Raw genomic sequence first — 13,520 nt, 5'->3', positions numbered from 1 at the left:
TAATACAATAATTAAGACCCCGTGAGGGAGGTGTAGAAGGTAGTGTGTAAAGGGTCTGGGTGCGGTGCAGCCAACGATAGTAATTGAAAGACGCAACTAAGAAAAGAGAAGTATACCTATATGTATTAGAAAAAAAAAAACAATGATTCGGTCAGTATACGACTATAATAATCTGAGTATAATAAATGTAACAATCCTATATGGTATCAAGATAAATATAATAAAAATATAAATAAGTATTCAATGTGATGTGCCACCCAGTGGCTCTAGTCCTTGAAATCCTCCAAAGGCAAAATACCGGTATATATGATAAAAAAGAATGCAACAAAATTAAATATTGCTATCCATAAACATAGAATTTAAATATAGATGTTGCTACGTCTTTCTTGTATTTTATATAAAGGACATTTCTTATGTTACCTGTAAATACTGCAATAATGTAATGTTCCATTGCTGTAAAGAGAGTTATTATTCGCACCATAATCCTCCGATTCCTTTTCGTGGTAACTTTTACGGTCGTATTCACTCATTTTCTACCATCACTTCAAATATACGAACACTGTCACGACGTATTCATCACTGACAGAACCGGAAAGGGCATAGAAAGTGTCTTGGTCGTATGAATATTATTCAATAACTCATCGTGCCGATATGAGGACATCAAACGGTGCGCTCGCAATAACGACTGCTGTCGGCCGATACGCGGACCGATATCGAACCGACATCGGACAGTGATCCTCCATTGTCTAATAGTGGACAAAAACTGAATATTAATTTATAATATTCAATACCCAACCACTGGACAACTATAAAACACAGTTACATCAGATGAGCCTTACGCTTCTTTGTCACTATTTGTGGTGAAAATAGTGGCAAAAAAGCATAGCATGAGCCTTAGCTCATCTAATGTTAAATGGTTTAGTTTAGTTTAGCCTATAGAACACTAAAATGTGCTCATTGCCGATCTTAACCTTGTTATACCTATTTTGGAAAATACCATGCTGTCTCTAGAAAAGTAACAATTTTATGGGATTACTCCCATAATATTATGATCCCTGAAATATACGATTTCTTCTAGACAGATAAAATAAATATCTTAGTAACAACAATTTGATTATCGATCTTATTTCACATACATATAATCGTATTATAAAGTACTTTTTTAAAATCTTAAATAAAAATATTAAGCTGTTTAAATTAACAAATTTTATTCAGGAAACTACAATTTATTTTATACAAAATTCATATTACTTTAGGTGATATAATTTTTGTCCAGATTGGTTTTAGAGTTATCAGTGTGTGTCAAATCGGTTCTGCCGCAGTAGACACGTGAAATCATATTGTCGGGACGGTAATTGGTATTATGATCGCTTACTAACTTCTGAAATGAAAGTAACTTTCAAGTGTGAAGAGTTATAAATTACATTATAAGTAAGATTCGTGATATAACTAAAAATATAATTGTAGTACACATGAACCACTTATCTATACATATAAATATAATATTAAAAGTATTATTAAAGTGTAACAAGATTTTATTCGACTCAAATAAATGTATATGAAACTTACAAAATGATATTCCTACTTAGATATTCTGTACTAAGCTGATACATAAAATGTAAATGTTCAGTTACTGATTTCCAAATTCTGTGATAAATATTTGTTTTTATTTGAAGATACAAAGTCAACTAATCAAATTTGAACTAAACTAGAACTGAGATACATTAATTTATGAAACGTAAATTCTAACTGCTTGAAATAATACATTACATGTTGAATACCTATTGTGCTATACCTACTTCGAGCTTTCGTCCAACTTTCGAGCGAATCTTCGATTTGGCAATTTCAATAGAATGATAGACCTTACAGTCTCTAGGCCGTCTAGGCGTTTGGATAGCTTACCTACAATACGGTGCTAACAATAGATCACTCAATGTCGACTCTACTCACGACATGTTACGAAAGCCTTTGCATGTTACGGGTATTAAGTATGCTGTAAATATTATTAGGTAAGTACATTCCTTTCGTGTACCGTAATAGAAGGCGTCGATGGGAAGTAATGTATATACAGATATTATATTTTTTATGGAGTTTATGATGTTTAAGGAAATAATTGAATGGTGCTTTTACGCGGAATCATGTCCTGATGGTATATGCTGCCGTGGTTATATATAATATGGATTTCAATTAAGTTTTATACCGGTCTGTTGAAACGTAGTCAAGAGTAAACCAAATAAATCACTTTAAAATATTCTAGTTTAATTCAATCATTTAGAAATTACAAAATAATGAACTAATGAGTTGCTTTGCTAGTATAAAATTTAAAATATGACAATAGATAAACGTCATAGATATTCCAATGTCAAGCGGTTACAATTAGCTACACAAGCTTACTAGTTTTTGTGTATTCTAGGATAAATCAGAAAAATATTTTTGTACACTTCACCATAAGACAAATTTCTGTTTGTTATATTCGGAAATATTTGTCCTTAATCATCAAATGCTCAATACTAACAAAAGCGAGCAATGAGTTTTACTATAAGTACCTATGTTAAAATATACTTCCACCAATGTAGGTATATATTATCCAGAACAGGGATGTCACATTATTATTTAATATTATTACTATTATTGTAATCATAATAGAAATTGAGACGAATATGATTACTGTAACTCCAAAGGCTTATTATAGACCTATTATATATTTGAAACATAGGTAATTTCTAATAGGTAGGTATATGTTAGGTCAATGTCACTCAATGTATAACATATTTGTTACTTAAAGCTGACTGTATTTATATCAAAACTATAGTACAGTGCGATATTTTACTCCTGTCTTGTCAACGTGCTGTAAAAATACTTCCAAACGATGCTAACCAATACAGTCTCATTCGCATTCCGTTCACGTATGATCGTCCGCACGAACAAAATATTTACTACCGAAGCGTTTGGTACCGTTCTATTTAAATTTTCTACTCCTTTAGATGTCGTTTTCGGTGTATACACCGATATAATTATCTACCACTTCATCTGACAATTATATGTAGGTATATTATATATTACCTTCTTATAGACCTTCTAAATAAATTGGATCGTCTTCTTAATAATTCTATCCGCTTCATTTTTAATTTACGTAAGTTCGATCATATCTCATCTTTTCGTTCACAGCTTAAATGGCTGCCTATCCGTTATCGTAGAAATGTCCGTATTTTATGCACTCTCTATTCTATTCTGTACGATCCAAACTATCCTGAATACATTAGCAGCAAATTTCATTTCCATGGGGACAACACCAATCGCTCTGTTCGCACTACTAGAAAATTATTACTTCATATCCCGGCTCATTTGTCTGGTTTCGTCCATTATTCTTTCGCCATTCAGGCAATCAAACTTTGGAACGACTTACCCCTTCATATCAAAACCGCCACGAGTAGATTTTCTTTCAAACGTAAATTACGGGAACATTATTTAAACTTGTAACCTTTTCTGTGTCCTGTTTTCTCATTGTGCTTTTTATTTTTAGGTATAAATATATATATACCTTTAATTCCATTATTTGTGGCAGTACATGATATTTCATTGTCAGATTATTTATTAATTATGTATTTATGTACGGTTTATGTAAGTATATATATATGTAGTTATTTATTCATGTATATTTTTATGTGTATCGTTTTACATATTTTTTTTTTAATTTGCACCGCCAACAATCATTCTCTGCACCACCCATGGTTGACTGGTAGATAATGCCGCATGGTGTTAAGTCCGCCATATGTACTTTCAATTATGTACATTAAAGTTTTTAATAAATAAATAAATATTATAATAATACTAATGTGCATCTAATTTCTATAAATATTTGGGTACAAACTGAACTATCTTAACGAGAATAATTCTACTTCATACTGATCATACAGATTAGGTACTTCTACAACGGCATGATGTCAAAATATAGTCGAATCAATGACTATCGAAGTTATTATTTGTATCCAAGTAGACAAAAGAAGTGGGGCGTAAAAATGTGGCGCAGTCGATACTCGATTGATCGAAAGTTGTGTCCTCAGAGTTGACAACCTTGGCATTTGAGCGGGTTCCGGACTCAAGTAGCGGTGACCGATCGGCAAACGTGAGTCAACTTCAGCTAAACAAAATAACTTCTGCACGGTTATTATACTTAGTTCAGTTGTTCCCCCTAACTCTTACTCTTTTCTACTGTCTCAAAAATCTAAAATCCACTGTACTTTTTTGCATTAATGTGATTTATATCAATTGATGTCGATTCGCCTATTGTTTTGGAGTTGCCATAAGTTACTGTCTAGTTGTACCTACTTACAATTGGAGGAAAAAACACCAAAATTTTTATTACTTTCTGTCAATGGACATGTTTGCCTAAATGAACTTTGAAAATTGTTGGTAAAGGTCGTTAAATTAAAATCAACAAATTTAATAATGTTATTTATTTATTTATTTATTTATTTATTTATTTATTTATTCTTTTGCACACAAAAATGTATACATGGCGGACTTAATGCCTTATGGCATTCTCTACCAGTCAACCGTCGCGTTGATCAGAGATAATAAGGCGGTGCACTTCAATAATTAATTGAAAAAAAAAAAAGAAAAACAAAAATTATAACAAATAGATACAGAAAAATAGTACATATATATACAGATGCAAATATATAAAAATATTAGTATTTTTATATAAAATATATACCAATATAAAATATATAAGTTTATGGATTACATATAAATAAAATATAAATTTAAACTACATATAATAAATATTCATATAATCTCATGGAGTTTATATAATAACATATCTTGAATACTATTAAATAAATTTGGAATAATGTTCACGCAAGGACCTCTTCAAGGTAAATTTGGTTTGACATCTTCTAAGGCCAACAGGAAGTGCATTCCAAAGGTTAATGGCAGAAATAGTGAAAGATTGAGATGAGAAATTAGAGCGATGAGAAGGAGTATAAAGCAGGAGATTAGATGAAGAGCGAAGATCACGAGAATGTGATGAACTTAGAAATTGAAATCTTTCTTTGAGGTACTGAGGAGCTAGTGGATCGTATAGAACAGAAAAGAGTTGACAGAGAATTCTAACACTCCTGCGCTGGCGAATAGGAAGCCATTTCAGCTCAGCGCGGAAGTGTGAGATATGGTCATATTTACGTAGACCGAATATGAAACGTATGCAATTGTTGAGTAAACGATCCATTTTATTAAGGAGGTCTTGGTTAAGATTTGAATAACACACATCTCCATAATCAATTATAGGTAATACCAAAGACTGCACTAAAAGACGTTTAGTACCAACCGGAAGAAAGTTTTTAAACCTGTATAAGGACCGTAAGGCAGCTACGACTTTTCTACTGACCTCATTCACCTGTCGATTCCAATTAAGGTTGTTGTCCATGTACAGGCCAAGATTTTTAACATGGCTGGTATATGGTATAACTGTGGTGTCAAATACTAATGTCCGTAAGTTGGTACTATCAATCCTATCTAACTGCCGCGAACTACCTAGTAAAATTGCTTGACACTTAGTAGGATTGACCATTAACCCAAATCTATGCGACCACGCACAAATGACCCGGAGATCAGAGTTCAACTTATCGATGGCGTCATTAATGTCGCACACATTACTTTGTGCATAAAGCTGCAGGTCATCAGCATACAAGTGGTAAGGGCATTGAAGAAGGACTGAAATCATGTTAATAAAAATGGAGAACAACAGGGGAGAAAGGATACCCCCTTGGGGCACGCCAGCAGTGAGGTTAGACCAGAGAGATGTGCCTTGATCAGTACGTACCGCCTGCTGGCGACCACAAAGGTAAGAACAGAACCATTTGTTAACTGCTGAGGAAACACCAAGGTGACTCAGGACGGACAGGAGAATCTCATGGTCAACAGTGGTAAAAGCATTAGAAAAATCTATTAAAAGAAGTACAGTTACATGAGAATTCTCCATACCATCCCTAATGTCATCAATAACTTTTATAAGTGCCGAAGTTGTACTGTGTCCAGGTCGAAACCCAGACTGAAAGTTACTGAGAAAATTATTTGAATAAACAAAACTTGAAAGTTGCTTGTGAACAACACCCTCTAAGACTTTCGACAGGAATGGTAAAATGGATATAGGACGTACTTGAGAAGGAGACTTGGGATTCGGAATTTTGGGAAGAGGAAGTACGAATGCTTTACGCCAAATATCGGGAAATTCAGAGGACTGTAAGGAAAAATTTAAAATATGAGTTAGAACAGGAAGGATATTGTGTAGAATAGGAAGGATCATGGCTCTGCTAATTTCATCATAACCAACTGCCTTAGATTTGATAGAAGACACTATCCTTTTTGTCTCCTCAACAGTTATTGGTGTAAAATCAAAAGGGGACAGTGATAGAATAGGCAAGGAAGACAAGTAATGTAATGTGTCAGCTTTAACAGCTGCATCAATGGTGATAGTTGATGAGAAATGAGAGTTTAAAGTATCGAGTGGAAGAGTACAGGAATGGAGACTAATGGTGGGTTTACCGCATCCCAAGGAGTTAAGAAATTTCCATATATCGGCCGAAGAAGACGCGAGGATATTGCTGTGAATGTAACGCCGTTTGGCAGCCCTTACCACTTGGTTGCACCGATTACGAGCAGCCTTAAAGAGGTGCCAGTTTTCCTCACACCGATCCCCTCTATGCCTCCTGAAAGCTCGATCACGTCGGGCCATGGCTAGCCGAACCTCTGGAGTGATCCAAGGGGCAGGAGGCCGCTTTGCTCTCACACGCCGTACCGGAGCATGGGCATCATACAGTTTCAGCAAAGCAGTGTAAAAAATAGAGATTTTATGATTCACTGTTGATGCCGAGAGCAAGTGTGACCAGTCAATCGCCGCAGCATCTTCATTAAGTTTTTCTATGTTTATCTTAGAAAAGTTGCGAAGGAGTAAGATTTGCACCTTCTTTCTCGGAGGATTGATGACTAATGAGGCATAGATGAGATCATGATGTGAGAAACCAGGCGCATTGATCTGACCGTGTTTATTAATGACAGCACCCGGGGTAGTCAGGATTATATCTAACCAGGTGTCGTCCGTATTCGTGTTGTGGTGCGTTGGGTTTAAAGGTAGTATAGTTAGGTTAACAGACTCCACCAGAGATCGAAGTTTGCGTGATTCAGGAGTATCTTTAAGGAGATCAGTATTGATATCACCCATAATGACATGATGAGTGAATTCTGAGGTGACGGTTTCCAAGACAGACTCCAGTTTAGAGAAGTAGTTGATAGTAGGAGGACAATAGACTACGCCAAGAAGAACTTTGATGCCACTAACGTTGACCTCAAGAAAGAGGTACTCAGGAGAAGAGGAGTAAGATGGAGGAGAGGTTTCGAGGACTTTATATTCAATTCCAGAGCGGAGGAAAATCGCCACGCCTCCACCGCCCTTATCGACACGGTCATTCCGAATAAGGATGTATCCAGGGATACTATAGGAACAGGAATTCAAATTGGGTTTAAGGAAAGTTTCAGAAACGAGGATTGCGTGAACATAATCCAAAGAAAACGTATTCAGAAGCTCAGTGTGATGTGATGGGATACTTTGAGCATTTATATGGCATACATTGAAACATTTATTTTGTAGCCGTAATTCAGCATTCAGATCATCGCGGAGCGTGGTGGGTTCATTCTCAGAATCAGTGCAGGAGTAGTATGAAGAGTTTATGTCATGAGAAGAAACAAAAGAATCATCTTCAGACAAAGCCATGAGAATTAATATAATAAGCGTAAATATATAAAAATAAATATATATATATATATAATAATAAATAAATTATGATAAAAGAATATTACAATAACTAATGCAAAGACAGTGCTTTACTACTGAATATTCTGCACAACCTGCCGGTTGACTTTCACACATACTGTTGAAAAGCAGACTAAGATAATAACAGTTAAACTATTTACATTAATGAGAACAAAATAAAATGTAAAACTTTAAAATACAATACTTAAAAGTTATAGGAAAGACATTAAAATAAAAAAGAAGTGAAGAAAACTGGAAAATACAACCATTAATGAAATTTTAAATTAAAACAGTGAACAAAAATAGTTCAATTGACATAGTGACAACAAGCCTATAATTGACATTTGACGTTCACAAAGTTTCTGATTTGATATGACAGTTGACAGCACATTACTGATTATGACATTCGAACAATTTATTAAATGTTTTGATTTGTGGTTAGTTTTAAAATTATTAAATAAATTAAACAAAATAGTGGGTGAATGAAAAATTAGAATAAAAATTACTTGTGGGTTAACATTTGACAAAAATAAAAAGAGTCAACCATCGTAAAATTGTGGTATTAAGGTATCACTGTTGAAAAGGAGTCATTTATAGGAACTATGAATACAAACTTGTTATGTACTACTTAAGACGAACTCCGCGCTTTGCTCTGACTGCTTTATTACTATCGGCCTGGCTCGTCGACACAGGAGTGTCCTTCGAAGCACCCCGAGTAGACGCTGCGCTGCCAAATTCAGCGACCAAGTTTTCCAACTCCTTACTACTGGAAATACGCGAACGATTGCCATTAGGCATTTGCACTGTAATGATCCCATCCATCGTCCATACCTTGCGAATACCGAAATGCTTGCGTGCGGCAATAAATAAAGACTGCCTCCGTCTGGTCAGGAACTCCGCTAAGACATAGCATGACCCTTTGAGCATTGTTTTATTCTTCCATACAGCCGACTTACATGAAACATCACTAAACTTGATAAGAACAGGACGTGTTCGGTTGGCATTAACAGAGCCAAGACGATGACATTCTCGGATATCTGCGGCTTTAATGTCTGTCAGTTTCAAGTTTTTGTGTATAATGTCCAGAGCTGTAGCAGTGACATTTTCTTCTGTATTCTCAGGCACACCATTCAGAAGCAATGATTTTCTACGGTGACGCATTTCAATTGCATCCACAGAATTTGTCAACTCTTCAATTTGCTTTTGAAGGATATTGAATATACCCCACGCTTGCTCTTTAAAGCTTAAGAAGGCTCTGGAGATATCGCTGATGGATCCTTGCTGTGATGAACCTTCTTTAGATGCCTTGAGTTGGACTTCAAATTCTTGCATTCTTTGGAATAAGGTAACCTCAAGTGAGCGTTGAGTCTCTGCAATGTCTTCTAGGTTGGCCATGTTCAACTGTAGTACTGCGTATAATGTGATTCAGTGATCCCAGATGAACAGTTCAAGTGAAATAGTGTAAAAGTTACCAGCAGGTAGGTGCAGTGGTCTAACTTTTCAAGTACACATAGGATAGTGCTGACTCCAACAAATGATATGTATTGAATATAAACTAATAATAATCACTACTAATTTTTGTAATAGAATTAAAATAAATTATAGAAATATATTTAAATTTGGGAGCAATATGTCACTTGATTAAGAACTACCCGCCGAAAAAACTTAATGTTAATGTGATGGTTGAACTAATTTTGCTAGAATGGTATTCATATTGCCATGATTTTTTACAAAATACCCTGTGAGAAAAAATCTTTATAAAGACTGACTCAACAACAATGTGACCCCGACAATTTTCCATTTGTAATTAGTGACATAAATGCCTACATTTTTCTATATAAGTATTGTTTAAATTCCATTAGAACCAACACATCATACAATGTAGCATATTAGTAATATCAATGTTTGGATACTGACGAATTTATAAAAAAAATTATAAGATCTTGTATTAAACAACGGTATCATTATTACGTAAGTCGTTTCTTGATTTATCTATTTATTATACTTAGCTACCAAATATTGCTGTCTGTCCTGAACAATCTTATACGACCTTCGTAACGTAGTTAGGACCTAAATGTTAATATAAAACAAAAATACTTTTTTATAAGTGTACACGATGACCCACTTTTGAAAATATTTGTACTTCATTGCATTTTTTCAAACTTGTTGATTTTTGAAACTTCATGAAATAAACTGATTACCTAAAATAACAATGAAAATTATAAATCTATTATTCTTTCTCGTAAACTAATAGGTATATGCGTTATATGCTGAACAACTACATCCTAGAAATCATAGAAATAGAAATATTCTTTATTCAACTGAATGGTGTGGTAGAATAAAAAAAATATGTCTATTTTTTTTTATTCTACCACTCATTCGGAACGCAGCATTATTAATATAGTTAATAAGCGTGGGTCTTAATAACTTTAATTATATGAATATTTATGAAACTTATGTCATAGTCATTATATTATATAATTAAATACTGTCTAATAAATATATAAATTTTTAAACAATCTGAGCTTTAATATTCAACTTTGTGAAATCCTTTACCTACTAGACATCGTAAGCAATGATCACAGATAATAATGACGTGTCAAGCTCAAAGCTTGACCCAGCCACAACGGTGATGTCATACGTAACAATCCTGACTACATTTTATTACCACAGCAGTCATAGTATATTCATACGTAAATATACTACCTATAGGTACTTATTATAAAAACCACAAAAAGCTCGGAAGTCTGTAGGTATAAGCACGCAAATGTTGCCTATGTAAGAATGTACTTAGATCTAAAGTGTATGTGTATAGTGTTAAGTCTTAGGTGTATCAAATATCACATAAATATTTCTAGTTATTATTATTTAAAACTACATATATTTTCTTTACATTTACGTGGGTACTGCAGGAAACCGCACATAAAGATAGAGTGTTATTATTGTAGATATAAATTATAAGTATGAGCAATCGACGTGAAGATAGGAAAACATTTTCCTGGGTTTTTTGTGGTACCTATTTTCTATATATGTGTTTTCTGTATTAAAATATATAACTTTTCAGTAAAAATATCTCTACGTGTGCTAGACAATATAAGTGTTTTTTCATGCATATTTCGACGGCCGTTTATTCAATGTTATTCCGTTCACTCTACAACGTCAAACGAGAAGTACTGACAAGTAACTCGACTGTTGATCCTTTTCAATCACATTCACATTACGATTTATTGACTGACTTATCAAGGCAATTTTCCATTATTTATAAATGTATTCAAATTGTATTACAAACATTACCTTTGTAATTTTTGTTTACAATCATAATGAAGATTATTCATTATTATTATTATTGAGCGCATTTTCTCAAATTTTCATTATTTCCGAAAATAAAATTGTAGTGAATTCTGAACTGAGATTAATAGAAACGTCGTAGTATATTATAATTTTACACATTTTATATATAACATTAATATTATAAATAGTCCAAAGTTCTAATATCTATGAAGGGTTTTACGAGGAAAATTGAAATAAAAGAATTTTACGTCTTTACAGAACACCTATTATATTTAGACAGCGCTTGTGACATCCTTTTAAAAAAACAAAAAACAAATTAATTTCTTTTTTACACTCTCTTCTAATTTTCACACGCGTGAGAATTATTTACTAATTACTTACTAATTTACTAACTTAACGAGTACCTCGCCTTAACAGAGAGAATTTATGTTTATCAAACTTTATTTTATTTAAGGCTTTTGTACATTTAATTTGTAACAATCTATACAGAGTAGATTAAAAAATTTTTGGTGCTGTTCTAATATCCAATTATTTTTTTCTTATATTCTTATTTATTCGTCTCATTGAGCACTTTTTCTTACCATGGTTTTGTTTTTATATCCGTTCTTTTACTTCTTGTTTTCTTATCGCATTCGTCATATATTTTTCTTATTTGCATCTTCTGTCCTTACCTATTCACATTCCGAAACAGGCTATTTTATATACACTATACAATCCGAGACAAAGTATTTTATATTATTTAACATCAGAAAAACAAGTATAACACCGAACTAATCACAGAAACTAGTATATGTAAACAGAAGTATATGTTTACCAATAAAATTCTCTGATTATAGCGTCCGTAAATCAATGAACTGTGACAAATACGACTAGGGCGTAGATTAAAACCAGTAAAGATTAAAACTTTCTATGCAAATATAGTGTGTATGAACAGCTTAAATAGTAATAATATTACCTGCCACCATAGATCTCGTTTGCAAGTGGTGTAAGCTCATCATCGGAGTTGTCGCTGCCCTCCTCGCGACGCTTCCCTCCCGACGTCGCCATTTTAGACTAGTCTGAAAGTTTTAATATTAAAAAGTTACAAAAATGCTATGATATAATGTTAATAATAAATAAATCTTTTTTTAACGCATGCTTAATTACTGGTACCTAACCAGCAGCCAAAGAATATCAAGACTGTAACGCTTTCATTCTTCTTAATTTCGCATTAATTTCCTCATCCTTCCTCCAAGGAAGTGATACACATGTATAAGTACAGTTAAGAAGGCGTGGAACTCTAAATGTAAAAGGAATAAATAATCCTGCTCGTAAAGAAAGGGCGTATCATTATTTTTACTCTGCAGAACACGTCCAACATGTAATGAGTTTCCCTGTAAATTTTACTACCTTATATGTAGTATGTAGATTACTTATTTATTTTCGGAAAACCAAGGCTATTTACAAACTTAGTTATAAACATAATTAAATCAGAACTGCCAATTACAGGTTTTCACGGATAGAAACGTAACATAAAATAAATTACTGTACTAACACAAGAGGCGTGTATGTGTCATAAGTACTCATAAAATGATAAATCAAAAATTTAAATTTAAATTAAATTATTATTACAAATTAAAATGTAACAGCCAGAATTGTAACAATTTAATCAATTCATACAGTAAAATATTTTAATTTGATGAAATAAGTATGCAGCAAATACCTAATTTCTGTCGTAATTAGAATTTATTTATATAAAGCCTTCCAGCAATAAAAATATTTAAAAAATGTCTAAGTAGGAATACAAATTAATTACTTAAACATAATTTCTTGTCTGTTCTTCTTGTCTTGAAATTACATTTCACACTGATGACTTAGCTATATTCTCGTTACGGGTTAAAAGTACTGAACCTAAATTTAATTGAACCATGTAAGTTATTGCAGATGTTAATTGCTGTTTTGGCATCATAATGATTATTACATTTTTGATACCATAGACTAGTTACATAAGTACTATTAATTAGAATCAATTTTGCACTCATAATAATAATAGCCAACAAATCAGGATTAAATCCATTTCCAATTAACTTAGTTACCATTTTCTATTTTTTAAAAAATACTTTTTTGCTTGTTCTTCAAAGAGTTTTACCATGAATCATGTCTCGCTTGACCACAGCGCACATTCCTCAGGCGAGTCTTCGACCTTGCAGGTCGTTCATCCTTTCAAGATTTATGGAGGAATTTACATGATATATATATAACTAGCTGGCTGCCCCGGCTTCGCTTCCACTGGGAGTATATCCTTTTATATTTATATATAACCTAACTCTTGAATGACGCTATCTATTTGTGAAAACTGGAGTAGTTTATAAGATCTAAGCGAAAAGACGGTGGAAGCGACTTTATTTCATACTATGTGAAGATTTTTAATATCTATGTT

General features: G+C 33.2%; 2 protein-coding genes and 1 long non-coding RNA gene across 4 annotated transcripts in view; all 3 read right to left on the bottom strand.

Moving 5' to 3' along the window:
- The window catches only part of LOC131853558 (chitin synthase chs-2), a 37,655-nt gene that overhangs the window by 18,077 nt on the left and 6,058 nt on the right, over positions 1–13,520 (bottom strand). For both annotated transcript variants that reach the window (XM_059204480.1, XM_059204481.1), the window contains exon 2: positions 12,057–12,159. In XM_059204480.1, the coding sequence (XP_059060463.1) occupies positions 12,057–12,148 (92 nt within the window). In that variant the 5' untranslated portion in view covers positions 12,149–12,159. The remainder of the gene's footprint in view (positions 1–12,056; positions 12,160–13,520) is intronic.
- On the bottom strand, positions 1,219–2,354 carry LOC131853561 (uncharacterized). The gene is made up of 3 exons (XR_009357992.1): positions 2,201–2,354; positions 1,800–1,902; positions 1,219–1,381 (listed from the first exon to the last, which is right to left on the bottom strand). It is a non-coding gene; the product is annotated as an uncharacterized LOC131853561 (long non-coding RNA).
- Positions 8,141–9,443, bottom strand: LOC131853559 (uncharacterized). Its single transcript, XM_059204482.1, has one exon. It carries the CDS (start codon positions 9,203–9,205, stop codon positions 8,435–8,437), a length of 771 nt encoding a protein of 256 aa, XP_059060465.1. The 5' UTR covers positions 9,206–9,443; the 3' UTR covers positions 8,141–8,434.

This window comes from Achroia grisella, unplaced genomic scaffold (assembly GCF_030625045.1).
Source record: "Achroia grisella isolate CSIRO2021 unplaced genomic scaffold, CSIRO_AGI_Agris_v1 utg903, whole genome shotgun sequence".
In the NCBI taxonomy this organism is placed as follows: Eukaryota; Metazoa; Arthropoda; class Insecta; order Lepidoptera; family Pyralidae; genus Achroia; species Achroia grisella.
Note: the sequence above shows the minus strand (reverse complement) of the source record. Positions and strands in the feature narration are given on the sequence as shown.

Bases quoted from the DNA above. Each gene is read 5' to 3' on its own strand.
- LOC131853559 (XM_059204482.1), bottom strand. From the start codon at position 9,205: ATGGCCAACCTAGAAGACATTGCAGAGACTCAACGCTCACTTGAGGTT.